General features: G+C 30.9%; 2 protein-coding genes across 7 annotated transcripts; one reads left to right on the forward strand and one right to left on the reverse strand.

The window, feature by feature from the left end:
• Positions 1-650: 650 nt before the first annotated feature.
• On the reverse strand, positions 651-4,614 carry LOC120070630 (phosphoserine phosphatase, chloroplastic). 2 transcript variants are annotated; one of them, XM_039022450.1, is made up of 8 exons: positions 4,505-4,614; positions 3,765-3,988; positions 3,185-3,317; positions 2,997-3,104; positions 2,115-2,208; positions 1,813-1,962; positions 1,685-1,738; positions 651-1,015 (listed from the first exon to the last, which is right to left on the reverse strand). In XM_039022450.1, the coding sequence occupies exons 2-8, from the start codon at positions 3,979-3,981 to the stop codon at positions 890-892; spliced, it is 882 nt and encodes a 293-aa protein (XP_038878378.1). In that variant the 5' UTR covers positions 3,982-3,988; positions 4,505-4,614; the 3' UTR covers positions 651-889. The 2 variants fall into 2 exon arrangements, with proteins under 2 accessions (XP_038878378.1, XP_038878379.1); XM_039022451.1 differs by lacking the exon at positions 4,505-4,614 and adding an exon at positions 4,273-4,493.
• Positions 4,615-18,785: 14,171 nt separating this feature from the next.
• Positions 18,786-26,739, forward strand: LOC120071336 (respiratory burst oxidase homolog protein A-like). Of its 5 annotated transcripts, none has more exons than XM_039023547.1 (14): positions 18,802-19,228; positions 20,202-20,358; positions 20,447-20,495; positions 21,097-21,210; positions 22,400-22,807; positions 23,278-23,664; positions 24,056-24,151; positions 24,263-24,378; positions 24,657-24,759; positions 25,106-25,288; positions 25,379-25,504; positions 25,609-25,737; positions 26,256-26,328; positions 26,425-26,739. In XM_039023547.1, exons 1-14 carry the CDS (start codon positions 18,982-18,984, stop codon positions 26,532-26,534), a joined length of 2,298 nt encoding a protein of 765 aa, XP_038879475.1. In that variant the 5' UTR covers positions 18,802-18,981; the 3' UTR covers positions 26,535-26,739. The 5 variants fall into 5 exon arrangements, 3 of the variants coding, with proteins under 3 accessions (XP_038879475.1, XP_038879476.1, XP_038879474.1); XM_039023548.1 differs by having other exon boundaries at positions 24,263-24,336; positions 26,250-26,328; XM_039023546.1 differs by having other exon boundaries at positions 18,804-19,228; positions 26,250-26,328.
• Positions 26,740-27,521: the final 782 nt, after the last annotated feature.

Below are 27,521 nucleotides of genomic sequence, written 5' to 3' on the forward strand. Positions count from 1 at the left end.
GTTTAATAGAACCATACCTTTTCAATTTTTGTTTCCTATTTAATAAATACGTGAATTTGAAAAACGTCAAATTTTTCAATAGCCTATTAAATACAAAATCAAACTTTTAATGAGCTCGTTGCCTTGAAAGTAAAAGGTTGAGAATCTATTTAATATTTTTTTAAAGTTTAGAAATCAAATAAATACAAACCAAAAAGTGCATGAACTTAGTAGACATTTAAAAAAAGAAAAAAAATTAAAGACCACAAAAACACAAAAAAGTCCAAGCCCTAACCTTGTGATTTTACCTAATAAAGGTGTAAATGAAAACATATAGATAAAATAACATTTTTTATATATACCATCGATCAAGAGATTAGAAGTTCAAATTCTCCATCTATCTTTGTGTATTGTTAGACTAAAAAAAGTGTTTTTTTTTTTTTCTGCATAGATTAAGTTATAGGAACTTCACTCAAGACTGTTGCAATCCACCCTTATGATTTAAAAATAAACATACAAGAAAATTTTGCACTTTTACTCCATAAGCAAATAAATAACATGAAATATACGAAAACCAACAATTGATCTGTTGGTTTTACTTGGATGATCGAGTTTATTGGTTCTAGTCAGGCTGTAAATTCAATTTTCACCCTCATAGTGGGAGCATTTTACAACTGTAAAAAGGTAAATTTTGTGTATTGAGAAGAAAGATGCTTCAGAATTCCAATCCTTGTTTATACTTTTCAGTTTCACAAACATGATAATGGAGGCTCTTTTTCCCCAAAAGATTAGAATAGTTATGCGTAGAATGCAAATGTCTGCAGCCATAAAGAATAGGCAAGCAATACAAGATAAGAATAACAAAAAAGATATAAAAATCAAAATGAGGGCAGTTCTGAAAAAATACGAGTTAGTCAAGGGAGCTGATTATATCTACAAAACTGAAAACCAGCCAGTCAGCTTTTGCAGCGACATTTTCTCGAAGTTGAACGCCAGCATAGCATATAAACAAGTCAGCGCCTCCTGGTTTACAGGCCTAAACCGAAAGAATAAAGAATGTGCATTAGAAGTACAGTAATGAACAAGCTGCAACTTGCTTGCAAATATAAGGGGTTGTCCGGCCCCTAACTTCAAAATGAGTGGAGTGAGCTATTATAGCCTACTTCATGTTTGGGAATCCAATTATATAATAGTTGGTGTTTTCAATATTTTAACTACGATATTACTATTTCAAATCCCTCTTTGTCACATTGTTTATTATTTCCTTCTCCTCTTTGTTACAATGTTTATTATTTCCCACTTAGACTAAAATAGTCTACATCCCAAACACGTACTATTATAACCTATAGACTATAATTTCATTAAAAGAAACCCATAGCCTATAATAACCACTTACTCTAGTAACCAATTCATCGCTCCAAACTCCCCCAAGTGGTTAACAAAACCAGGCTCAACTTGTTTGCACATTCAGCTCAATTGGCTCTAGGAGTTTTCAAATTAGTTGGAATATAAACATCTCAAATCAATTAAAACCACGAAGAAACAAAATGTAAGCATCAAGCCATAATTATGAAGCTAGGAGTGGAAGTCATTTATTTGCCTATGAAGGTTTAGCTAGGAATAGGTACCACTGTTTAGCATTTTAGGATATTTCAGAAGAAAATTGCCGCAATTTACAGTTCGAGGATCGAATGTCTCCTCTCACCTCAAGATCAGTTGCACCGTCCCCAGTCATGACCAATGTCTTGTATCCACGAGCCTGTAAAATCAACCCGAATTAAAACTTGTATGTGAAAAATCAACAGAATGTCTTACCAAAAGCAATTATTCTACCTTCCTCAATTGTTGTACTGCAATTGCTTTTCCCCCACTCCTTGAAGTAGGCTCATTCTTGTCAAACCCCATAAATTCACCATTGCTTCCAAAAAGCAATTGGTTGGCAAAAATATTCTCATGTGGAATCCCAAGAATTGATGCAACAGGCTTCACATAAAGTAGCTCGTTGATTAATAATAATGAACATCAATGCCTCATTAATTTTCCTATAACTGATATCAGAAATTGATTTAGTCCTTGATGAAATGAATGTAACATAACAAACATGAGGGCCTCACTACAAGTAGCCATAAACTTACATTGATCATTTGACGAAAGCCTCCCGAAATCAGATATACATCAATGTTGTTAGCTTTTAGCTTTTTAACTAGTTCATCAATACCTGGAGAAAGCCTACAGAGTAACAATCAGCACTATGAAAAATAGGACTAGAAAACTTTTAACGGGATAAGCTGGAGGAATAACAAAAAGAGCCAAAAAAACATCTCTCTGCTCTTTAATCCTACCTTTAATGAGTCAGCTGGAAGATTTTGAAGCACAGATGGTCTTATACTGTTTTCAGATATACATTTTACAGCAAATGCAAAGTCTTGTTTGAAGAATTACCACTTAAAATACTTCACATTCAATGAAAAGTTTTCATGTCCATTCTTTTGTGGAGGTTTGGTCAGTCTGGTTGTTATAATAATGCATCTTCCCAGAGTAAGTAATTCAGACATCCTATAAAGTTTGCTCTGAAGACTTATTTACAATCGAAATGGAACAGGCGGCTGTTAAAGTAAAAATATTGAGACAAACAAACTTGCAGCTGTTAATATCAGAAACAATATCTGAGTGCCCTTGGAGTTGAATGGTCCCATATTAATAACATTAGTGGTCTAAAGATTCAGCTATCTACAAGATAGAAAAGTAAAATAACCATCTCGCATTATGTTAAGAACAAGACAGAAAGGAAGATGATAACACCAACATCATTTGATCTAGCCAGACGATCCAAGTATGTGTATCTTTTGCAACCTTTTTAAGTCTTAGAAACAGAAAGCACCAAGTCTCTATCAGAATACACAAATGTTCTGTAGTCATGGACTCATGTATGCCTTGCCCATAATCCCCCCAACCCTTTTTTGGTATACTTCCATGGTTAATGGATAACTTTAATGCACGTGGACATAGCTCCATACCTTGGAGGTCTCTTAGCAAGAAATTCCTCAACTTGTGAAAGAGAAGGGTTAAACAAAGATAGTCTAGCAGCCAAGGCATCCTCAAATGGAACAGAACCACCCATTGCCCTGGACCAGACTTAAAAATTTCAGTTAATGAAAATTCATGGATGCCAATTAAATCATGCAAAAAAACAAGCAAATCAAACCTAGCAGTCCATTCTGCAACCGCCTCTCCGGATCCACAGAAATCTGCTAATTCATCAATGCCCTCGTCTACACAAACTGTGCTATCAACATCGAAGCATACTGCATTTGCACCTCTCCACAGTTCCAACACCTCTGATATTTTGAGAGTAAAATTTAAGACCACTAACCAACAAAGAGATATCAAAGAATATATAACAAGATTGAGTTAAGGAACTCAGTAACAAGAAATTTTGATCATTGGGTAAAATAACTCAGCTGTGGCCACCATTAACTCATTTGAAAATGTCCATAAAGCTCAGGCCCAATTATTTCACTGATTGCCGAAAAAATCACATTTCCATTTTTTCCCCTTCATAGTACAATTAACCTCAAACACCCCCCCCCCCCCCCCCCCCCCCCCCCCCAAAAAAAGAAGCTAGAGATAATCTCCCTTCCACCTGTATTTGCAAACCACCGACTCTACACTATGTAGGGTGCTACCAAAAAGATATTATCATGTTGATGAGATTCCATCCCCACATAGTAGATAGACGGTACAGACACTGAAGAGGACAATATATTCAAGAAATTTGTAGTGACCTTTGGATGGTGATGTGTTGTTGAATTGAGAAAGTTTATCTATTGGCTGAACTGATGCGGCAAATGGATTGAATGACGTACGACATTTCCCCATCTCCATATGACATTTATCCAATCTTCTAGAAAATTGCAAGAACAACTTAGGACGAAATAAGGAATGAATTTTTCTACAATGAGTAGGTAATGGTTTGATTCGTGCACTCAACAAACTTTCCATCAATTATCTGTCATGAACATAAATAAAGTATCCAAATCAGTGAACCTGGTCGACACATACACTCCAACACTAACCCAGTTCATAATTAAATCAAAGAAAATCCATCAAAAGAAGTCTCTAAATCAATAATCAACACGATAATATATGATATTTATGTAATATAGTACAATTTAAGGAATTTAGATCTACATGAACTCAGAAAATACAAAAGAAAACATAAATTTGTCATAAAAATCCAAAACAAAATCACAAATAACAATAAGAAAAGGAGTAGGAAGATAAATTTCAAACCAGCTGCAGAAATTGAACAACACTCAATACTAAGCTTCACTTTCCAGGGGTTTTCACACATCTTCCCCCATAAACAATTTCCAAGAGGAAACTAAAACGTATGTGAGTGAAAAATGAACAAAGAACAAAGGAAAATGGAAGGCCGATTATGGGATATGCAAAGCACGACGGATTAAGATTGATTAGAGAAAGAAAAATGTGGAATACAGAGACAAAGGATCAGAAAATTTACCGTTGTGTGTTCTCTCTTCTCTAGATCTGTGTTCTTTTTGTCCGCGAAACTAATGCTCCACCTTCGACTGTGAAATTCGTACGGATGGCCCTATTTAGGGGAAATTTTAAAAAACCTTTGAAATTTGGCTTTTGCTTATACTAGTAGCATGTGAAAGTACTATTTTGACCCTATAATGCATGTGAGGTCAGACGCAATCCAAATTTTTTACTCCTTCCTCTCATTCCTCTAGCTCCTTCATCTTGTTCCGCAATTCACGTTGCCCTCTTTCATTTTTGTCTTGATTTTCCCTATTCTTTTGAATTCTTTCTCTCATTTCTTCTTCTAGCTTCTTCCTCGTCAATTTTATAGTTTTTTCCTTCATTTGAATTCTCACTCTCGTTTCTTTCTCTCGTTCTGATTAACGCTTCAACTTACATATTTGATTCGAGAAGAAGAAGATGTCGATATAAACAAAAGAAATCACCGGAAAAAGAAGGAAACTAAAAGAAAAGAGGGTGGGAAGAAAATCTCATCGAAAAAGGAAAAAAAAAAGGGGTGACATAAACATAACTTGTAGAAAAAATGGAAAACACAAAAAAAAGGAGAAAAATTCTGCAAAAGAGAGAAGGAAGAAGGAATAATAGTTAAAGTGGTAAATTCATAAGGTGACGACGTTAGTAGAAGGCCAAAAATCAAGTAAATTGAAAAAGAGGCCAAATTTCGAGAGGCTCCAAACATGGCCATCGACACCGGATTCTCTTCGACGTTGCCCTTTGATGAATTTTACCCTCGAGGGAATGGTTGTAACTTGTAACTTGTAAACCACGCCAAAAATGTTAGAAATGGATTTAATGTAATTTTCTTACAGTAATATTGATATTGAATAATTAATTTTGAAGTTATTGTTTAACTTTAAACATTTTAGGCCACGTTTATCGAACAAAAATAAAAATTGAAGAATAATAATATTACTTTTGATCGAATTTACTTAAAATTATGAATTTTGTCACGTTTACCATTACTATTATCATTACTGTTACATCTAAGGATAAACGGTAACGGTAACAGTAATTGTGTCAAACTTCATAATTTTTCTCTAGAAGAGTAATAATAATAGTAATAGTAACAATATGACGTAATTTTCAAGCATAATTGGATTGAGCACGCTTCCCTCGTCTATCTGTTTACGATTTTTTTTACTAAAGATTTGGAAGTGTACAAATGTAGAACACAAATAAACAACACCACAGATAATCAAATGGGACCCACTTTTCACATTATCATTGATATATTACGTTTTCACCGTGGGAAAGGTAGCCTTAATGTAATCTACCAACAAAAAAAAAAGGGTCACGTTTACCAAACCGTAATGAAAATTGATGTAATTGTAATGAAATTTCATTGATGAATCAATTGTAATGAGCTTGAATCGCAAACGTAGTTGGATTGATTTTGATCGCATTTACTCAAAATTATGAATTTTGTCAAATTTACTATTCTTGTTAACTCTACCTCTATATCTGAGAGTCAAGAGGTAACAGTAACGGTAACAGTAACAGTAAATATGACAAAATTGATAATTTTTCAACTGTAATAGTAACAATAATGGTAGCTTAACGGTAACGATTACGACAGAACGTAATTCTCAGGCGCAATTAGATTGAGTATTCTTTATTCATCAATCAAATTGCGTTATTTCATTACAGATTTGGATGTTGGGCTCATGTGTTAGTATAAATGCAGAACACAAGTAAACAATATCGAAAGTAATCATTTTTTTTATTCCTATTGATCTATTACGCTTTCATGGGATAAACGTGATCTTAATTTTTGGAATTATTTTAAATGTGACTACAATAATTTTATCTATTTTAAAAATAATGTGAAACATGAGTCCATGATATTAATAGGATTGCTACGGTTAAAAATATCTTTACCCTTATGTCTATGACATGACATGAGAACTTACTATTATTATTTTTCAAGTTTCACACCTTATGACATAGACATGTCAACCTATGTATAAATCAATTGACATAAGTTTTGTATCATTGACTTTAAAGTTAATTTCATTTTTTTATTCTACATGATGGAAAAAAAAATCTGAATATAACTCAACTGATTAATGCATAAGCTTTTGACTAATAGATTAGAGGTACGAATTTTTTTTTAGAAAAAAAAATAAAAATAATACCATTAACATATGAATGGAGAAATTCAAACATTTAATCTCTTAACCAAAGAGCACATATTTTAACTAATTGAGTTACAAAACATATTATTTTAATTATCAAAGTAATTTTTCAATTAAGCATAGTTTAAAGTATTTTACCAATATGACTAGAAATTTATATGTCGGTAAGTTAGACGCTTATACTATTTTAATTGTATTGTATTTTAGTATCAAATCGCAATTGTTGGAAAAAAAAAATGTAAAATTATTTTGATGAGTATGTACTTTTAAGATGAGTTGGATTTAAATAGATGATTTTTTTTTTCATTGAGTTAGTTGTTTTGTTCGATAGATTCACCAAAAATTAATTGAATTGAATTAAACAACTTTGAACTTATCTTTCACTTTAAATATATACCTTCATTATCGACAAATATACATAGCTATTTTCATTTTATTTTTATCAAATACGTTTTTTTGGATGATTTATTCCCCACAAAATTTTTTAAATAAAATTATGAATATTTCGAGTGCAGAATTTTGTAATATAAATTGAAATAAATTATTAGTATTAATTCAAGGCTTGAATATAAGTAAATAAATATTTAAGAAATTAAAAATTTACCTAATTCTTTGTCTAACAAATTTTTTAATAAATTCGCTACAAAAATAATTCAAACATTTAAATCTCGTTTGATAATCACTTGATTTTTTGTTTTTGTTTTTAAAAATTAAGTCTATAACACTATTTTTCCCTCCAAGTTTCTTCCTTTGTTATATATTTTTTACCAATGGTTTAAAAGTCAAATTTTAAAAATTTAAAAATATAGTTTTAAAAAACTTGTTCTTGTTTTTGGAATTTGACTAATAATTCAACCATTATACCTAAAAAATGTAAACCATTGTAAGAAATGAGGAGTAAATATGCTTAATTTTCAAAAACAAAAAACAAAAAATGAAATGGTTATCAAACGCAGCCTTAATAATTGTGCTCGATATAGTTCGTTATTAATTTTTATATTGTTTAGAATTCAAAATATTGTACCTAATAATCATTTTATCATTGGTTTTCGAGAATTAAGTTTATAAACATATCTTCTATTCATAAACTTATGTTCTGTTGTTTAGATTTTAGGAATGTCTTCAAAAATAAAAAAAACTAAATTTTGAAAACTAAAAAAAAAAAGTACTTTTCAAAAAGTGATTATTAATCTAAAAAAAATACCCGAAATGATTAATATTGAAAATCTTGTGTTGAGGCAAACCAAGTAATTAATAAAGTATGAAAATGACAATCTCATATCGAGTCTAAAAAGTTTCCCACCCGGGTATTGTTAAGCGATAATATGGCAGGTTTAATTAATTTGAGTTTAACTATGTCGAGTCCAGTAGGTGTTGCTCTTATTTTATTTACAAAGTCGTCCCTTACCGATGTCCATACGAAATTTAATTTAATTTCCAAACCATAAACACTTCAATTCTTCTTTTTTAATCAAATCAAGCATTGGTTTAAAAAATTGCAATGTCTAAAGAAATATGCAAATTAAGAAACTGAAATAAAAATAAGTTATATATATAAAAAAATAGTAGGGATAGGAACGATTCAGTTCGGTTCAATTTTTAGAAACGATCTGGTTTGATAGTATGAATACTATGTCAGTTGAGCTACACTCTTGTTGGCAAAACGATCTGGTTTTTGCGATTTGAATGGCCACCCCTAATAAATAGTTATAAAATAGAGTCTAATTTACCTTCGTATGTCAAATTTAAAAAGTTTCTTAATTGATTATAGTTTAGTATTAACGTGTTTGATTTATATTGGGTTGAACTATGTCGAAGGTAGGTGTACATCTCATTTCATCTATAGACTCGAACTTTATTAATGGTTGCACAAAAATTAATTTGGTTTTCAAGCCATTTCTTTTTTCAAATATGTAAGGTAGAGTACCTAACCTCTAACTTTGATCTTAATAGTACAAACGCTATATCATTTGAGTTTTCATTTTGACAATAACTATAATGAAAAATTTACATCAAAATTTTGGTAGGGAAATTTCGTATTCCCCCATTTTGACAAAATTTTGGGGAATTTCGATAATATTTCGAGAATATCTCAAGAAAATTTTGGTTTTCTTAGGAATTGACTCATTTAAGTTTTTTCAATTTTATGGGCCCGATTACATGCAATTATATAGTTTTACAAATCACACGGCAATATATAATTTCATATGCTAATGTCATTCATATTGGTTTTTCATGGTAACCGTGAATTAAAAGAAAAATTGTTTTCCTAATTTTAGTAAGTTTCTTACAAAAGGTTGATTTTTTTTTTTGAGTTTTTCGCTCTCGCAAAAAGAAAAGCTTGTCAAGTAAATATCAATTTACTAAGTGATAACGTGTTTTAGTAAACAATCGAGTAGTGTTTTGTAGGCGACAAACACCGAGCTAAACGATCGCTTAGCTTTTGCTAGACGATTGCATAGGTTCCTGTCATCTCCCACTTGCCCAATCGTATATACGATTGTTCTTTCCTTCTTCGTCTGCCTCATTCCAAGTCCGAACAGAGCCCACCTTCTGGATTCTCACACTGAGAATACCAAGGTAACCTTCTTGGTGGTGTCATACTCAACTCGACACCATCGAGGTTCTGTGGAGGCCGTTCATGTTGCTGAGGAGTTTGTGACCAAGGCGATTGGTGAGGACGAGCGCGAAGTGTTCGTGCAGTGTTGCGGTCGTATTGTTCGAGCGTTTGAGGTTACTGTGTTCGAGCGTTCGTGAGCAAGGAGCGTGGAGACAAGTCTACAAATGTTCGTAGAGTTTTCTCCTTGTTCATTTGTAGTTGTTCATGTTGTTTTCTGTATTGATTGTATAACCGTATGTTTTGTGTACGACTGTAAATATAATGTTCATTCATGATTGTAATTTGGAATGATCTTATTTCCGCTGCTCATGGAAATCTCGAGTTCGATTTCCTTCAATTAGGACGAAGGATGAAACTTTGTCAATGTGCTATTTTTTCTTTTAATTTCCAACTTTTCTCAATTTTCAACTTTACTTTCAATTCAAAACTTCCATTCCGAAAGAAATTGAATTTGGAAAGAAAAAAATCTATATTTATTTTTAACCTCGTTCAAACTGTTTTAATCAATTTTCACACAATCTCACCTCAAAATTGAATTGATATGAGTTTTTGTTTCTCTTACCGTCTAAGATTTTCATTTTCATATCATTGCACCTCAAATTGTTCCTAAACTTTATATATTTTGTAATTATTTTTATTTATTTGTTAATTTATGCTCTCACGTCGATATTTCAATATACATCTAAATATTGTCTTATTTTATATTTTCATGGATATTTTTTTATTTATGTTCTCGCATCGATTCACTAAGTTCATAAATATTTGTTCGACCGACAATCCAGAGTTTGTTTGTGAATTTTCGATTATGTGATTTAAATAATGAAAATTTTAAAAATAATATTTTTTATGTTTTAATTGTATCTAGATTATAAATTTTAAATTTCAACTGAAACTGGAAACATAACCTTAACCCTTCGAGCCAATACTTACCTTTATCTATTTCCACCCTATAGTCGTAGAACACTTTACTCCTTAGACAATTACAAAAGGGTATAGGGTATATCTATATACACATTTCTCAACTACATAAGACATGTCTTCGATTGACAGATTAAAAGTTCAAATCCCCACCCAAAAGTTTGAGTTAAAAAGGAAAAAAATGGACAAGAACATAAAAGTAATAAGTAATCAAAGCTATTGATTTCAAATCCTCTCTCTCATCTTATCTCTTACTTCAAATCATTTTTCAGTTATAATAAAGAGAAAAAAATTTGGTCTCTAGATTTTAGGTTTAGTTTTTATTTGATTCATTGATTTCAAAATATTACACTTTTAGTTTTTAAATTTTCACTCTGATTTCAATTTAGTCCTTAAGTTTCAAAATGTTATAATTTTACTATTGAGGTTCGAGTTTTGTTTCAATTTAGGCCATGTTTACATGGGAGGAATGGATGATGGTGTAATTTAGGTTGACTCCAATTAAACCATCCATTGAAAAGGGTCTCAATTCTAAACCAGTGTGATTGTGATCGTTGGTGTTTACTCATCTAATTTTTCAAAAGAAAATGATTATGATTGAAGTTGTTTGTTTCAAATCATTAATTCAAAGAGAGAATGAAAATGACAAAACTGCCCTCATCGAAATGGGACTCTGACTAGGGTTCTTCTTCTTGTGGTGAGGCTGGAGGTTGNTATATGTATGTATGTATGTATGTATGTATGTATGTATGTATGTATGTATGTATGTATGTATGTATGTATGTATGTATGTATGTATGTATCTATGTATGTATGTATCTATGTATGTATGTATGTATGTATGTATGTATGTATGTATGTATGTTGGGGTTGATGCTTTAAATCTCGTGAGTCCCGTAGTTTGTAATTGTAAAGTATAAACAATTTAGTTAATTAATAAACATGAGGTGTTTTATTTGACATTTAGTAGCATTAACCCACAAAATCAATAAACTAACATCCAAGGTTATCTTTTGTAGCTTAAACATGTATGTAAAGACATACAGGTGAATCACGTTTAAGTGATAATCTAGATGGTCGGTAGTAGATGGATAAGGCTGGGTATCTTATCCTGGTGACACTACGAATACGACTCGCTTGTATAAGACTACATGTGAGTGGGGGTGTTTTATACAAAAGGGTTTGTATAAGACCAGACCACAAAATGAATAGTCTCATTATATAACGTTGTTAATAATAGAGACTTACATTTCACCAGGATGACCATAGGTGACATGACCTGAATCATGAGTGAGTTGTGAACTCTTGCCTATAAAGGCGGTCCTTTAATTTGTATAGGTAAGAGTGGCCAGATCATCGACTTAATATGCCTACCATTTTGGGGATTCTTCTAATTGGGGAGCTGGGAACACAACTACATAAGATGAAATTCACTCATTCCTTAATGTCGGGGTAAGTAGATAAATGGCTCCCTTAAATGCTGATTTCGATGCTTGAACAATGTGGCGCCACACCCTCTCTTAGCCCGAGAGGGGTTTAGTCATAGTTGGACTACGATTCATTGTTTATTAGAGGAATCAGTGGTACTTAAGGAGTTAGATGTAACTATATGGGCAAAACGGTAATTTTAGTTTAGTTGTACTTATGAGTAATTTGTGAAGGTTCATTGCACTGTTGACTGGTTATATCTAATGGACACAGAAATATATCTGTAGTGCAAAAAGTGTAGCTATCGGTCTTTAGTGGAGTGACCGGTAGTTAATGGATGTTGAGTAATTTAATTAAAAGAGTTTAATTAATTATTCAAGTACCATTGAAGCTTCAATCTATAGGTCTATAAGGTCCCTCGGTAGCTTAAATAGGATAGTTGAGAATCAATTTAATTTTGGATTAATTTGAGTTATCCAAAATTAATAGAGAGAATTAATTATATACAATATACCCAAGTTGAAGGAATCGACTATTAGGAGACTTTCTCACTTGTTGTCATGTTGAAGTCTATCCAGATACTCATGTCCATTGCCTCATATTATGACTATGAGATTTGACAAATAGACGCCAAGACTGTTTTTTTTAAATGACAATCTTGAGGAGACTATATATATGGAGCAGTCTGAGGGATTCATAACTCAAGGTCAACAGCAAAAGATTTGCAGACTTAATCTGTCCATATTGAAACAAGCTTCTCGATCTTGGAATATAAGATTTGATATTGCGATCTTATGGGTCCTATGGTTTGTAATTGTAAAGTATAAACAATATATTTATTTAATAAAATCCGAGGTGTTTTATTTGACATTTAGTAGCATTAGCCCACAAAACCAATAAACTAACAACTAAGGTTATCTTCTGTAGCTTAAATATACATGTAGGGACATAAAGGTGAATCATGTTTAAGTGATAACCTAAATGGTCTGTAATTATCCTGGTGACACTATGAATATGACCCGCTTTGAGATGTTACAATTATTGTAAAGTTCTACAAATGATTTGATCCTAATTATTCATGTAGAGACATGAGTGAGGGTGTTCTATACAAAAGGGTTTGTATAAGACCGAACCACAAAATGAATAGTCTCATTATATAACGCCGTTAATAATAGAGACTTACATTTCACCAGGACGACCATAGGTGACATGACCCGAATCCTGAGTGAATCTTGAACAATGTGGCGCCACACCCTCTCTTGCCCCGAGAGAGTTTGATCATAATTGAATGAGGGATCAATGGTACTTAAAAAATTATATGTAACTATAGGGGCCAGTTGTACTTACGATCAATTTGTGAAGGGTCATCACACTATTGACTGGTTATATCCAATGGACACAGAAATATATTTGTAGTGCGAAAAGTGCCTTTAGTGGAGTGACCGAAAGTTAATAGATGTTGATTAATTTAATTAATTATTCAAGTACCATTAGAGCTTCAATCTACAGGTCCATAAGGCCCCCTCGGTAGCTCAACTAGGATAGTTGGGGCAGCTCAACTGGGATAGTTGAGAATCAATTTAATTTTGGATTGATTTGAGTTGTTCAAAATTAATTGAGAGAATTAATTATATATGATATAATTAACATAATGTATTTGATACATTATTATATAAAGTTTATTTGAGAGGAAATAAATATTTGAATATGATTCGAATATTGATTATATGGATTAGATTCACATAATCAAATGTAATATAAATTTGATTTATATTGAGAGAAAATACAAATTATGAGTTACAGTATTTAGTATCATATAAACTATAGATTATGTGTTATATTTTGATATAACATATAATTATATAATAAATTAGTTATTATATTATTATTTAAATTAAAATATAGTTTTAATTTAAAATTAAAGTGAGAGAGCTATTAAATAACTCCTCTCCCCTATTTTCTCTCTAAAATAACGTGTGGTTATGAGAAGTTAGCAGAGATCAAAATTTTCCATCCTTTTCCTTTTGCTTATCATGCAGAGAACTCTGAGATTTTTTCCAGTAGCATATAGAAGATCTCTCCCTAGAAAATTCCTCTCATCTTTATCTTCTCCCTCACTCCCAAAATTAAATATAACAAAACCCACAAAACTCTTGTGATTCTCAAGCCCTAAGGAGAATGCCAAGGTTTCTATTGTGGTGGTGTCTAGTCCTTTTGGTTTTTTATTCCTGTTTTTGTTTGTGATCAAAAGGAGAATTCATGACTAATCAAGAGGAATTCGTGAAGATTCATTTGGCCTCAAGGGTAAGTGTGATTAACCCTAAATTCCTTTTGTATTGTATTTGAAGTATGTTGTAAATTTTGTTAAAATGCATAATGTAGTTCTCTAAAATTTTAGTTCTTTGTGAATTTAAAATTGGGACACGATCTGCTCTTCCGCATCGGATCTCATAGTCCTTCATTATATATATATATATATATATATTTTGTTTGGTGAATAGCAACTTCGACCCCATTAACTCTCTTTTGTATGATCACCCATTTATTTTGTGATAACTTTTTTTTTTACAAATGGAATGAATAGTTCTATTTTGATCTTCTGGTATTTTTTTTTTTTTTGTTCGTCTATATTTGGTTTGTAGGATTGCATGAGTATGAAGGAACAAATAAATTTATATGCATGAGGCTTAATCAGACAACCATATTAAAGATTTCCTATCGATGAAACATTATAGCGGTAGATCGATAATTGTAGCATGAATGTGGTATAACAAAAATTTTAAATTCAACGTTCGGACCGATGAAACAAAATAAAATCGATAAAAGCGTCGAGATCTTAATCGCTATCGACTTTACCATAATAACCGATAGATCGGTAAGACGAAGAAGGGGGTTATAAAATTGTTAAAGCGGCCAAAATCGCTCAAATAATCGGTAGATTAGTAAGACCAAGAAAAAGGGGGTTATAAAACTGTTAAAGCAGTCGAAATTGCAATCGATACTTCCATCTGTAAAGTTATATCGTCTCATTTCAAAAGACAAATGATGGAAATTGATACAAAAATATTCTTACAAAATATGTGGGTCACACTGTATATTCAAACGTAATTGGATTGATCTCCCTAAGCTCAATTAGATTACAAGATTTCATTACAGATGGTACAATGGACCCCACTTTTAATTACGATTATGAATGAACGTGTAAACAAAATCTAAAGTAATCCAATGAGGCCCACAAAACGAATTGTGATTGATTTATACCCATTCCCCCTTATAAACGTGACCTTAGTTCATTGGTTTCAAGATTTCCACTTAACTTCATTTTTTTAACTAATATACTTTTAGTCTCTATTGTTAGTGTTTATTAACTAATTAATTTTTTTTTATGATAATCAATTAAGTTTCACTATTTGTTTCATCATCATCAAAATTAATTTTAAAATTCGAACGAAAAATACTAAATAATTTAGTAAAAATCGAAGTTAAAAATATACATCTCAAATTAAAAGAAACTCAAATTTTAAGAGTAAAATTGTAATATTTTAAAATTTATATAGATTAAATTAAAATCAAATTCAAAACTTAACAACTAAAAGTGTAATATTTTGAAACGTAAACATCAAATAATAATTAAGCTCAAATTTTAGGTAAAGAAACAAGTATTTTTGCCAACAATAGAAGTGGCTTTACCCATTTCCCGCCTAAGAAGTTACCCAGCCATCGTTAATTTAGCCAACTTCTTCCCCACACGACAAGTAAGAAACAAAAGGAGGCATTTGGAAACTACCCTTTTGATGATAGCTCATTAATTCAATTAAATCATTTCTTTTTTTATAAATAGATCACATAGGAAAATTAATATATTTTTGGTCTCCAAATTTTGTGCGTAGTTTCCATTTGGTTTACATATTTTAAAATATTAAAATTTTATTTCTTAAACTTTGAATTTCATTTCAATTTAGTTTCGATATAAAAACAATACAATTCTATTCTTAAGATTTAAGTATTATTTCAATTTGGTTCTTAAGATTTACCCCACTATAAATATATTGACCATTTTTTATGGTCACAAGACTCACAACCTTAAAAAAAACCTTTAACAAATCTTTGATATACTTTTTTTTTTTTTTTTAAGATCATCTCAACCTTTGAAAAATGTCAAAATAACTCTCGTCGAAATTTTTATGTCAAAAATTTACCAACATTAAAAAATTATTAGTTTTCAATGGTACTTTTTTAACATTCGAAAATAAAACACACTACAAGAAAATTGATCTATTTCGACCTTATTTTGTCGGAGATTATAAAAAATCTTTGAATAAGATGTACATTTATCGGAGATATTGAAAAAACTTTTGAGAAAAAAAGCAAGCTTAATTACTTTTAGTCTTTGATTTTTTTTAATTCAACACTCACTTTCAGACTTTGACCTTAGTATTTATTAATTAATTTAAAATAATTAAAAAATTATAAAGTGAAGATTTAAAATTAACCTTAATAAAGTGGAACTTATTTAGTTATAATTCTTTTAAATTAATTAATAAAAATATTATCACTAAAGATAAAAAATCAAGATTAAAAATATAAATATTGAAATCTAGAAACCGCATTGAAACAGAATTCAAATCTCAAACGTAAAATTATAATAATTTGAAGCTTAAAAATCAAATTAAAATAAAAAAATTACAAATATAATATTCTAAAATTTAGGAATCAAATAAAAAGTAGACTCAAAATGTTAGGACGAAAGCAATACTTTTATCAGAAATAAAATCACATCCACCCACTGTTTCAAGTAGAAAACAATTAAAGAAACGTAAGCTGGAGGTAGCTGCCTAGTTCAGTAAATCTAACTGCACACAAACTCATTTCATGGGATGCTGAGTTGTCATGAAAGCCAGTCTACGTGGCAGTTGCATATGCCTACATGCGTGCATATGTGTACCAAGTGTTAAAACAATCACATACTAACCTTCACATTTATTGAAAACCACCAAATCAGATATCATTTTTAAATACTACTTTCTTTCCACCTTTCATCATTTTTATTTTTGTACAATCAAATTACAAAAAGGAAAAAAAAACATCTCCTAAAATGTAGTGATCGATGTAATTATACTTTCTAATTTTCGATTACAAAAATTAAACCCTCAAAGTTATATAATTGTAGAAACTATAATAATTATACAAGTTTGAGGGTTAAATTTATATCATTTGCGGGTCCCATTACTATAACTATAATAAGTTTTGAAGGTCCAATTGTGACCGTTGTATAAGATTGAGTGCTCAATTTTAATTATAAGAAGTTTGAGAGTGTAATTATAAATGTCATCATAGTTTTACAATTTATCATACTTTTAATTTAGTCCCTATATTTTTAAAAAGTGACCCCAATACATTTTGAAAATACAATTACTAAAATAAATCAAAATTAAAAGTATATGTACTAAAATGGACCAAAACTAATAGAGTAGTATTTCATACTAGACCACGTTTATCAATCCGTAATGAATATTGATGTAATCATAATAGAATTCCGTTGATATAGCAATTGTAATGACCCACAATCGCAAACATAATTTGATTTGTTTTAATCATGTTTACTTAGAATTATGAATCCGTTATATTTATTGTAATGATAACTAACTATATCAGCTAATGGGTTATATGTAATTTTAAAACGCAATTGAATTCATCACTCTTTGCACCTCAATTGGATCAATTCTTCGATTACATACTTGAAAATGGACCTCACGTTTCACTATATACGAAATACAAAGCACATGTAAACATCACTAAACATACTCAAATAGGACCTTTTTTATAGGGGATTTTCAAAAATAGAAAAACAAGAAAACTATTTACAAAAGATAGCAAAATTTAATATTATTTTATAAAGACTTATAAAAATCTATCTACATTTATTACTTTTTTTTTTTTTTTACTTTTTTCTTAAATAATTTGACTTATTTTTTATGAGTGAAAATTTTCCAATTTCATATTACTATGAATACGTCTTCCTTGAAATAAATTTGGCCTAAATAAATATACTAATTGTCATGGTTGAGGAGAATGGGATTGTCTGTATAAAATCTACAATTATAAAAGAATTGCATGAGAGAGAAAGAAAATGCACATGCATAAAAGAATAAAATAACCATGATTGAGAGAAAGAAGACAATTTATAAGATAAATAATGATCATTATAAAAATTCATATCTTATATTAAAAAAGATATATAAATAAATAAATAAATGAGGGAGTGGGAGAGAAAGTGAGTAGTCCCCCACGGTACTACATGCAGCCGCCCGGCCGCCATGAAAAAACAGGAAATAAAAAAGAAAAAAAAGAAAAGAAAAAGAAAGCAAAAGAAAAAAAAAGAATAGTCGTCACTTGGCTGCTAATTGCTAAACGTCAATTAATTCATCAAATTTCTGTTTCCTATTGCATACTCACATGATCCTTTTCGTTTGCATCCATCTCATATTCGAAATCTAATGATTAACCTGCCTCTCATATCACTCTCTCCTAATCCACCCTAACTAAACCATCTTTCCTTTCATTATTGACTAATATTCGCTCTAATTTAGGCCACACTTATCTCCATACATCCATTTCGATGAACTTCAAAGAATTATGAAGTTCGAGGACTTGTGAGTTCTTAGAGCCCAACTCTTTAAGCCAAATACTCCGTAAAAAAAAACAATAAAACTGGAAACATAAGAATTAAGAGAAAAAATTACATTAAAGAATTATTACAATTAGAGACAGAAATCTCTCCTAAAACCACAGTTATAAAATTACTCTTTCAAAACATTTATACCACTCACACCAAATTTTCCACTCTCAAATTATAGAATATAAAAAGAAGGAATTTAACTAGAGTTAGCATACTTAAATTCAAAATATTTGACGATTTGTGATTAGACACTTAAATAGACTACATAGGTGGCCGAGGATGAACCAAAGTATTTAGGCTAATTAATCATCTCCAATTATTCACACATTCAATCACTACCAAAAATACACAAATGCCAAACCTTCTTTCCATTGTCCTTTTGTGTATATATATATATTCTCAACCACCACAAACTTGTCAAAGAAGTAGGGAAGCAAACATGGAATACAACTTCAAGGGTTAATCTCAATGTATCACAAAATTTCTCAAGCCAACCTTAAGCCACCATTCATTTTCCTTGTAATTTCCAAGGGTACATTTTGTCATTTTCCCATCATATAAACTGGCCCCAACACCAAAATCTTGCAGAGAAGGAAGAGAATGGATACATTTTTCAGTTTTGAGTGAAAAATACTGAAACTTGGAGAGTCCTATCAATGGAGATTCAGAAAACAGAGGAGAAACTCTCTGTCTCTTTGTCGTCGTCGTCATCAACTTCTTCGTCTTGCAGCTCCTCTTCTTTCCATAATAATGCATATTGTTCTTCAGGATTGAGATTTATTGACTTTCTTCGTGACAATGAAAGGGAATGGAAATTGGCAGAGAAGCGGTTCGATCAGCTGTGTTGGAGTAGTGTTGCCTCTGAACCGGCACTCAAATGGTCTAATTTTCCCTTTTGTATAGGTGAGTTGCTAAGCAACATGATTCTCTCTGTTTCTTTTCTTCTTCTTCTTTCTTCTGTTCTTGTTTCAGATCATTTACTCTTCCTAACAATCAAACATTGGGATGAAAATGAAATACAAAAAACTCAAACACTTGAGCTTAACAATAAATTGTTTTCATCACAATCACATCATTCGTTTAACGTCTCATTTGATAACCATTTAGAGCTTTTTCTAATAACGTCTTTTTTTTTATTTTTCTATTTTTATTTTTACTTTCAATTGCTTACAATGTTTTACACTTTTCTTAAGTAAAAAGTTGAATTATTAGCCGAATTTTAAAAACAAAAACAAGTTTTTTAAAATTATATTTTTCTTAGTTTTCAAAATTTGGCTTGATTTTTTAAAATATTGGTAAAAAATAGATGGCAAAACAAGAAATTTAGAGACAGAATGAGTAGTTATAGGCTTAATTTTCAAAAACTAAAATTCAAAGCTAAATGGTTACTAAATGAGGTCTTATTTTTTGCTTTTCTGTTTTTTAAAATTAAACTTATAAACATCTCATCTATCATTGTAGGTGTGTTTTCAAAATCAAAGCCAACATTTGAAAAGAAAAAAAATTATTATTGTATTTGGAAATTAGTTAAAAAATGAAATGACTACTTTGGAAATACAAAAGTCATCATTAAGAATTTGTGAGAAAATAAATATAATTTTCAAAAACAAAAAATTAAAGGCGCATTTGGCAACATTTTCATTTTTGGGTTTTAGGTTTTTAAAAACTAAGTATATCCTTAGTTAAAAGTTGTATTCTTAGTCAAATTCTAAATTTCAAAAATAAGTTTAATTTTTTTTTTAATTTAAAAAAATTGGCATAATTTTTAAAAATATTAGTAAAAAATAGATAACAAAAAAAAATAACTGAGAGATGGAAATTTTAAAAGTAACTATGCATTAACCATTTATCTCTTCCCACATTATGTTCCAAGTAGGAATGTCAGAGTCTCAGGAGTTTGCTTATCAACTGTTGAGAGCACTGAGAAGAAGAAAGAATTGGAAAATAGAAATCACCAAAAGTGAATTTCATATCCTCTGGTGCCAGTTGATTCATTCCAGTGTTAATTCAAGAACAACAACTCTATTTCACCTGTAATAAAAACTATAATTTCCCTTATTCTTGCCCTTTTCATTATTTAGCAATAAATTTAAAACTCATTATTCCTTTAATGTCCTTCAGTTGCGATAGGAACATGGATGGAAAGGTAACTGAGAAAGATATCAAACAGGTTTGTCTCATCTTTGCAATATTTCTCTTCTTTTTGTGATAAAAATAACCTTGAAAAGTTGCTGTAATACTCTTGACCTTTGTCATTTGTTTAAAAAATACTCCTAAACTTTCGAAAGTAACAATATTATCTCTGATTTTTTTTCTCAAATATTTCAAAGGTACTATTGGAGTAAAAAATCTTTAGAATTTTAGATGAAAATTGATATATGAAATGATGTGGTAGTGATATGAAAAGAATCGTTTTAGGTTATCACCACACAGTTCTAAATCTCGATTTTTGTTCACAATTCTAAGAGTGTGTTTGGACCAAGGAATTGGAAAGCAAAGAATTCTAAACTCTAGTGAATTTGTGGGTACCAATACTAAATAACATCAATTTTATACCTTAAACTCTTTTCACTGTAGGTCACAGTAGTTACATCATAACTCACAACTCCATCCTTGTCCCAAATGCTTCTAAAAAACTTCTATTTCAAGCATAGTTTTGAAACATTTATGAAAGTTCAAGGGTAAAATTGTGCGGGCAAATTTCGAGCATATTTGTTATAATTTAGGCTACTTTTTAGTTGTTTTGGTATTAATAAAATTGAGACTTCCAGATGATAATGTTAAGTGCATCTACCAATAAGTTATCTGTGACCCATGAAGAAGGAGAAGATTACGCTGCTTTAGTCATGGAAGAGCTAGATGAAGAAAAGCAGGGCTACCTTGAGGTATTATTATATACTTCATATTTTTGTTCTTCAAACTTAGGGCATATTTTGATTCTCAAATGATTAAAATCATTTTTGTCATTTTTTAAAACATTATAAAAAAATATTTTTAATCATTTAAAATCAATTTTCATGATATGAAAATTGTATTTAAAAGTATAAATTTTAAAACTAACTTAATTTTGAACGATTAAAGATTGTTTTGAAGTGATTGTAAATATGACAAAAGTGATTAACAATTTCAAAATTATTCTCTGATAAATTTCATGTATTAAGAGCTTTTTTTTCATTTCCATTATCCATATGAAGATCATAAGGTATGCTTGCTGTTGTATGAAATGTGCATTGTCAAACAGATCAAACGAGTTCAAAAGATGCAGAGGAAATGGAGAAAGATTAGTGTTTTGGTTAAATTAATTAAATGCATATGGGTATATTATGCTGATCATTTTACGTGTAACATAAATTTTAAGAGGAGAAGATCATAGGTATATAAGTGAGGATAACTATCTTCATTGGTACGAGGTCTTTTAGGCCAAACCAAAAACAAAATCATGATAGTTCATATCCAAAATGGACAATATTATTCAATTGTGAAGACATTAGAGGTTTATTGGATAGAAAGTGTGCTCCTAAGAAAAGGACTTGGTCTGGTTAAAAGTGATGTGCTCGAGAACAAACACATATGAATGACTATTTGTGGAGAGAGTCAATGATACTTTGTTCGAGGGGAAGATTACTAGAAATGCAACCAAATACCACATTGGCTAGATAAGAGGAACATCATGAGAATATAAATGAAGACAACTGAAAAACATCATGAGAATGTGGTTAAATTAAAAGTGATGTGCTCAAATGAATGACTATTTGTGGAAAGGCTCAATGGTGCTTTATTCGAGGAGAAGAATATTAGGAATGCAACCAAAGTCCCACATTGGTTAGATAAGAGGAATATCACGAGTATATAAGTGCGGACCACTAAAAAAATGAGGTCAACTATTTGCTTTGGTATTTGACATTTTAGGTGAAATAAAAAATAAAACCGTGAGAGCTTATAACTAAAGTGGACACATATCATCTTGGAATATATCTAAGTCAATTGTCTTGAACATTTACAAATTTAGTTATAGTTTTCATGATTAATAATATTCAATGTATTAGTATTACTAATCTGTTACATAAATTGCAGCTACCTCAATTTGAGAAGCTCTTCAAGATAAGCTCACCAAAGACTGTTCCCACTCTAAACAAACAATCATCAAATAAACACATTCGGCATCGCCATGATCCATTTCAAGAGTCAATATGTGAGGCTGAAATGTTGCTTAGATCTCGATGGAGACGAGCATGGATGGTGGCGTTGTGGTTGATCATATGCCTTGCATTGTTCGCCTGGAAATTCATTCAATACCGCCAACGGACGGCATTCCAAGTCATGGGTTACTGCCTCTCAATTGCTAAGGGGGCAGCAGAGACTTTGAAATTTAACATGGCTCTAGTCTTACTTCCTGTTTGTCGAAACACGATTACATGGCTTCGCAGAAATTCGTCTCTGAACTCGATCATTCCTTTCAACGACAATCTAAACTTCCACAAGGTAAACGAAGCTTTAGTATTGCATAACAAAAATGTCTCAAATTTAGCAAGCTCAGACATAGATACGACACGACACGGATATGGTCACATGTCATTTCTTTTAAAATCTAAAATATGGACACGACAAGAACACGTTCGTATCATTTGTAAACAAGAAGGAAATTTAAAGTCAATGTATTTTGCTCTTAAACTTTATTGTTTTTATCTCATATATACTGTCTATTTTGGTATACGCAAACAAGTGTTAAATGCATGTCTAACAAATATTGGTCCTATTTTGACATTATAAAACTAATGTCTAACACATCTATTATACTAACAACTGTCTGATATGTGTCCATGATACGTGTCCAACAACTATAGGAGTGTTCAAGTGATCGGTATGTGTCCGACATAGACACACTAGCCAAACCAAAGTATCTATTAATGTTTTCCACAAACTACACTAATGCATATGTTTTTCTAACCTAGTTAGTTGCAGGAGGCATTGTAGCAGGAGTTATCCTTCATGGAGGAACCCATCTTGTTTGTGATCTCCCAAGAATTAGTGGTTGTGAGAAGTCAATTTTTGAGAAAACAGTTGGTGCTCAGTTCAACTACCATCAGCCATCTTATGGTGAAATGTTGGCGACAACTGAGTCTTTAACAGGCATTATTATGGTCATATTGATGGCCATTGCATTTTTGCTCGCAACGAAATGGCCGCGTCGTAAATCGACCTCGCTTCCTAGGTCTATCCAACAAGTCACAGGATATAATACCTTTTGGTATTCTCACCATTTGTTCATATTTGTCTATGCCTTACTCATTGTTCACTCCATATTCTTATTCCTAACTGACAAAGCAACAGAAAAAACGGTAAGCCAGTTCTCTCACTACCCCAACTTTTGTAACTGTATCATAGATTCTCTTTACGTTGTTTTGCCGTGACCGTGATGCACTTTGAGTATTGGTCTATTTTCATTTATTTAGGTCATTTTTGATAAATTTTTTGTTTTTGTTTTTGAGAATTAAGCCTCTAAACACTCCTTCCACCTCTAAATTTCTTGTTTTGTTATCTACTTTTTACCAATGATTTCAAAAATCAAGCAAAACTTTGATAATTAAGAAAGTAGTTTTTCAAAACTTGTACTTATGAAAGATGCAAATCATGGTGAGAAATCCACCATTTCTTTTCTTTGAAATATTCTCTAGATGCTCAAAGTTTAAAGCTGATTCTGATTAGTGTAATTTTCTTTTCTTTTTGAAGACTTGGATGTATATAGCAATTCCAGTTTCATTATATACTGGAGAGAGGATTTTAAGAGCAATTAGATCTTGTTTATATGAAGTGAATATTTTGAAGGTACTCTCATTTTACTTTCATATTTAATAGGCGATAAGGCCGAGAAGAAAGACGACCTCAAATACGAGTATTTTGACAAGATTTGTATTATTTATCATGTATTATGTGCAGGCAAGGACTTATTCAGGAAAAGTTTTATTTCTAAAATTGAGCAAACCAGAAAGATTCAAATATCAAAGTGGGATGTATGTATTAATTCAATGCCCTCAAATATCCCCATTTGAATGGTAATAAGTCCTAATAAGTTTCGTGCTTCTAAGTTTTGCTCATTTGACATGTTTGGAAATGATTATAAAATTATCAAAATCATTCAGAAAAATATAGTATGAAAAATACGTTTAGAAGTGTAAAATTAAATATTAAATTGATTTTACATGATTAAAAATGTGTTTTGGAGTGATTTTAAACGCGACAAAAGTGATTTTAATCTTTTCAAAATCACTCCCAAACGTGCCTATTAATTCTTCATGTACTGAAGAGCTTATAAGGTTTCTTGATGTTTTAGGCATCCATATTCATTAACTTCAGCACCACAAGATACCCACTTGAGTGTACATATCAGAAATTTGGGAGATTGGAGTTATGAGCTGTACAGCCTTTTTCAAGAGGTAACTAATCTCCAATTGGAGGCTATTTCCTGTAATTCATTTATTGGTATTTCGAGTTTTTCTCCATATTTTATTTATCAAAGAAATTGTTTCACTTTAAAAAAAAAAAAATCACAAAACTTAAAACGTGAAGGAAAGAAGATTGAACTTAAATGATGAGTAGTTTGTGTCACTTTTCATAGTGATAAGTACTAAAAATATTCACGGAGACTAACTTGCGCATTTAGTCTCGAGATTTCTGAAAAGTGGTTCTGAATAATTCTTAGTGTTGAATTGATCGTTAGTTTAAAAAAATGACATGAAATTATTGAGATGTCAATTTTAAATGACTTAAAAACATTTATAGGGAATATCTCCTACATCAAAGGAGTACCCGAAAATATTCATTGATGGGCCCTATGGTGCTGCTTCTCAAGACCATGTCAAGTACAATCGTGTGGTACTAATCGGCCTAGGTATTGGAGCCACACCCTTCATGAGTATCCTAAAAGATGTTCTAATCCGGATTACTGGAAAATCTGATGGTCACGTAAGGCTCTTTTTTCCTATGATTTTGTTTTCTTCCATTTCCCAACATTACTTCACCAATAAAGTTTGACTATGGTTTAAAATTGAGTAGACTGACAATGGAAAAAGCAGCCTAAGTACATCCAAAACCTATCTTTATTGGGTTACAAGAGAGCAAAGCTCCTTTGATTGGTTTAAAGATTTCATGAAGGATTTAACACTTTCAGACCAAACTCAGGTAAAAATAAAAAATAAAAAAAAATCAAAGTTTATATGTTTTGAGATATGCTGATTTGCATCTTGTATGGTTAAAAAAATGTTCTAATATCATAATGTCCTTAGTTAGCTGTGGAGATGCACAATTTCCTCACTAGTGTATATCATGAAGGGGATGTAAGGTCTGTTCCGATAAGAGCAATTAAAACTTTGCATTATACTCGACGGGGCATCGACATCGTCTCGAAGACTCCTGTAAGCTTCCATTTACACCGCCTGAATCTTAAGATATAATTATTCCATTGGCTAGCTAGCTTACCTTGTTTGAAAAGTGAATAATGAGAAAACACTTCAAAACAACAATATTGTTCCACTGTGTTATATTATGAGTTACTAAGGTTTTGTTCAGTAGTAATTTGGTTTTTGGTAAATTAAGTTTATAAATAATATTTCTATTGCTTTGCTTTGTCATTTGCTTTTTACCAATATTTTCAAAAAAGTAAGTCGAGTTTTGAAAAATCAAAGAAATAATTTTTAAAATCATGTTTTCAAAATTTGGAATTTGGTTAAGAATCCAATTCAAGAAGAAAATGGACTTAATTTATAAAAACTAAAAACTAAAATCCTATTTAGTAATCATTTAAAAATTAAGTTTATGAACACAACTTCCACCTCTAAATTTCTTCCGTTGTTATTTTTACTGAACGGTGCCTAAATGGTTATCTAACAAGGTCTAGCTAATTGATCGATATCTCCTCAATTTGAAGGTACAGACTCATTTTGGTCGGCCAAATTGGACAAACATCTTCTCGAGTTTAGCTCATAGGCACAAAGGAGAAAGAATTGGTAAGATCAAAGCAAAATCATACTTCCCTTAATCTTTGAACTAAAACTTTGTTGATTGTAGATAAGAATTACTTACAAATGCTTTGTTCTAAACAGGGGTTTTCTATTGTGGTCCTTTAGCATTGGCAAGAGAACTAGAGGGACTGTGCACCAAATTCTCTACCAAAACCTCAACTAGATTTGTATTTCATAAGGAGAACTACTAGACTAACATTGTTTTTCAAGTATACAAAATTGCAGGTGAAAATGGCAAAATAGCCAAATAAAAAGTTATATCATTACAAGTGTATTACTTCACTTCAGCCTCGTCTCTTTTAGTAACAAATGTGGCTTAGGCGAGTGCAGTAATACATTAGTAATTTGGAACATATTTTAAGGCTCTGAATAAACGGGAAATAAATCGGAATCAAATATCATTACACGTATATACATATACACACGTATGTATGTATTTCTATGTCTATATATATTATATGTATATGTTTATGGTAAATCAAGTTTAATCAATTTTAAATGTGGCCTGCACCATTGTCAATTTGTAAATATAACAAAAAGGTTTCATAGGAATATCTAAGTCTAAGTTACATGATAATCATTTTCTAATTGGTCAAAAGAGATAAAGATTGTGAAGGATAATGAGAATTCATAAGAAATAATATTCAGAGGGGTCACATGATGAGTTTATGATCTTTTTAGAAAGACCTTTATGATTGATGACATTTGGTTACGTCAGTCATAACGCACTATCGCATTTCATTTTTATACCTTATCACGTTAAGGATGGTCATGTAGTCTTAACACGATGACATCTCTATTGCGATCTTCATTTTCTAGGAGGAAAAAAAAACAATAAGAAAAATACGACAGAAAAATAAAAATCACGATAAGGATGGTCATCACGTTAACACTACAATAGACAAATAAGTTGTAAAATATGATAGTGTCTTCTAATGTAAGCAAAAGGATAGATTTCATATAATTGTGGGGAAGGAGTCCATGCATGGATCATCCGTACAAAAAAAAAAAAACTCTTGTTTGACCCACTAACTTTTTAGATTGGTGTAAACAACCCAACTTTAATAGTAAATCCAATTTACTATTTTTTTAATATACTTTTTTACATTTACCAAGAATTCAATCTTCTTCTCTATTTCTACTTTTTCACATTTATAAATAACTTCATCTTTATCTCT

This window comes from Benincasa hispida, chromosome 2, assembly GCF_009727055.1.
Source record: "Benincasa hispida cultivar B227 chromosome 2, ASM972705v1, whole genome shotgun sequence".
Classification (NCBI taxonomy): Eukaryota; Viridiplantae; Streptophyta; class Magnoliopsida; order Cucurbitales; family Cucurbitaceae; genus Benincasa; species Benincasa hispida.

Bases quoted from the DNA above. Each gene is read 5' to 3' on its own strand.
- LOC120070630 (XM_039022450.1), bottom strand. From the start codon at position 3,981: ATGGAAAGTTTGTTGAGTGCACGAATCAAACCATTACCTACTCATTGT. The intron at 2,209-2,996 runs GTATGGAGCTAT...GTTACTCTGTAG, and splicing joins CTTGCTAAGAGACCTCCAAG to GCTTTCTCCAGGTATTGATG. The intron at 1,963-2,114 runs GTAAGTTTATGG...CTTTATGTGAAG, and splicing joins GCTTTCGTCAAATGATCAAT to CCTGTTGCATCAATTCTTGG.
- LOC120071336 (XM_039023546.1), top strand. From the start codon at position 18,982: ATGGAGATTCAGAAAACAGAGGAGAAACTCTCTGTCTCTTTGTCGTCG. The intron at 24,152-24,262 runs GTACTCTCATTT...TATTATGTGCAG, and splicing joins ATGAAGTGAATATTTTGAAG to GCAAGGACTTATTCAGGAAA. The intron at 24,760-25,105 runs GTAACTAATCTC...AAACATTTATAG, and splicing joins TGTACAGCCTTTTTCAAGAG to GGAATATCTCCTACATCAAA.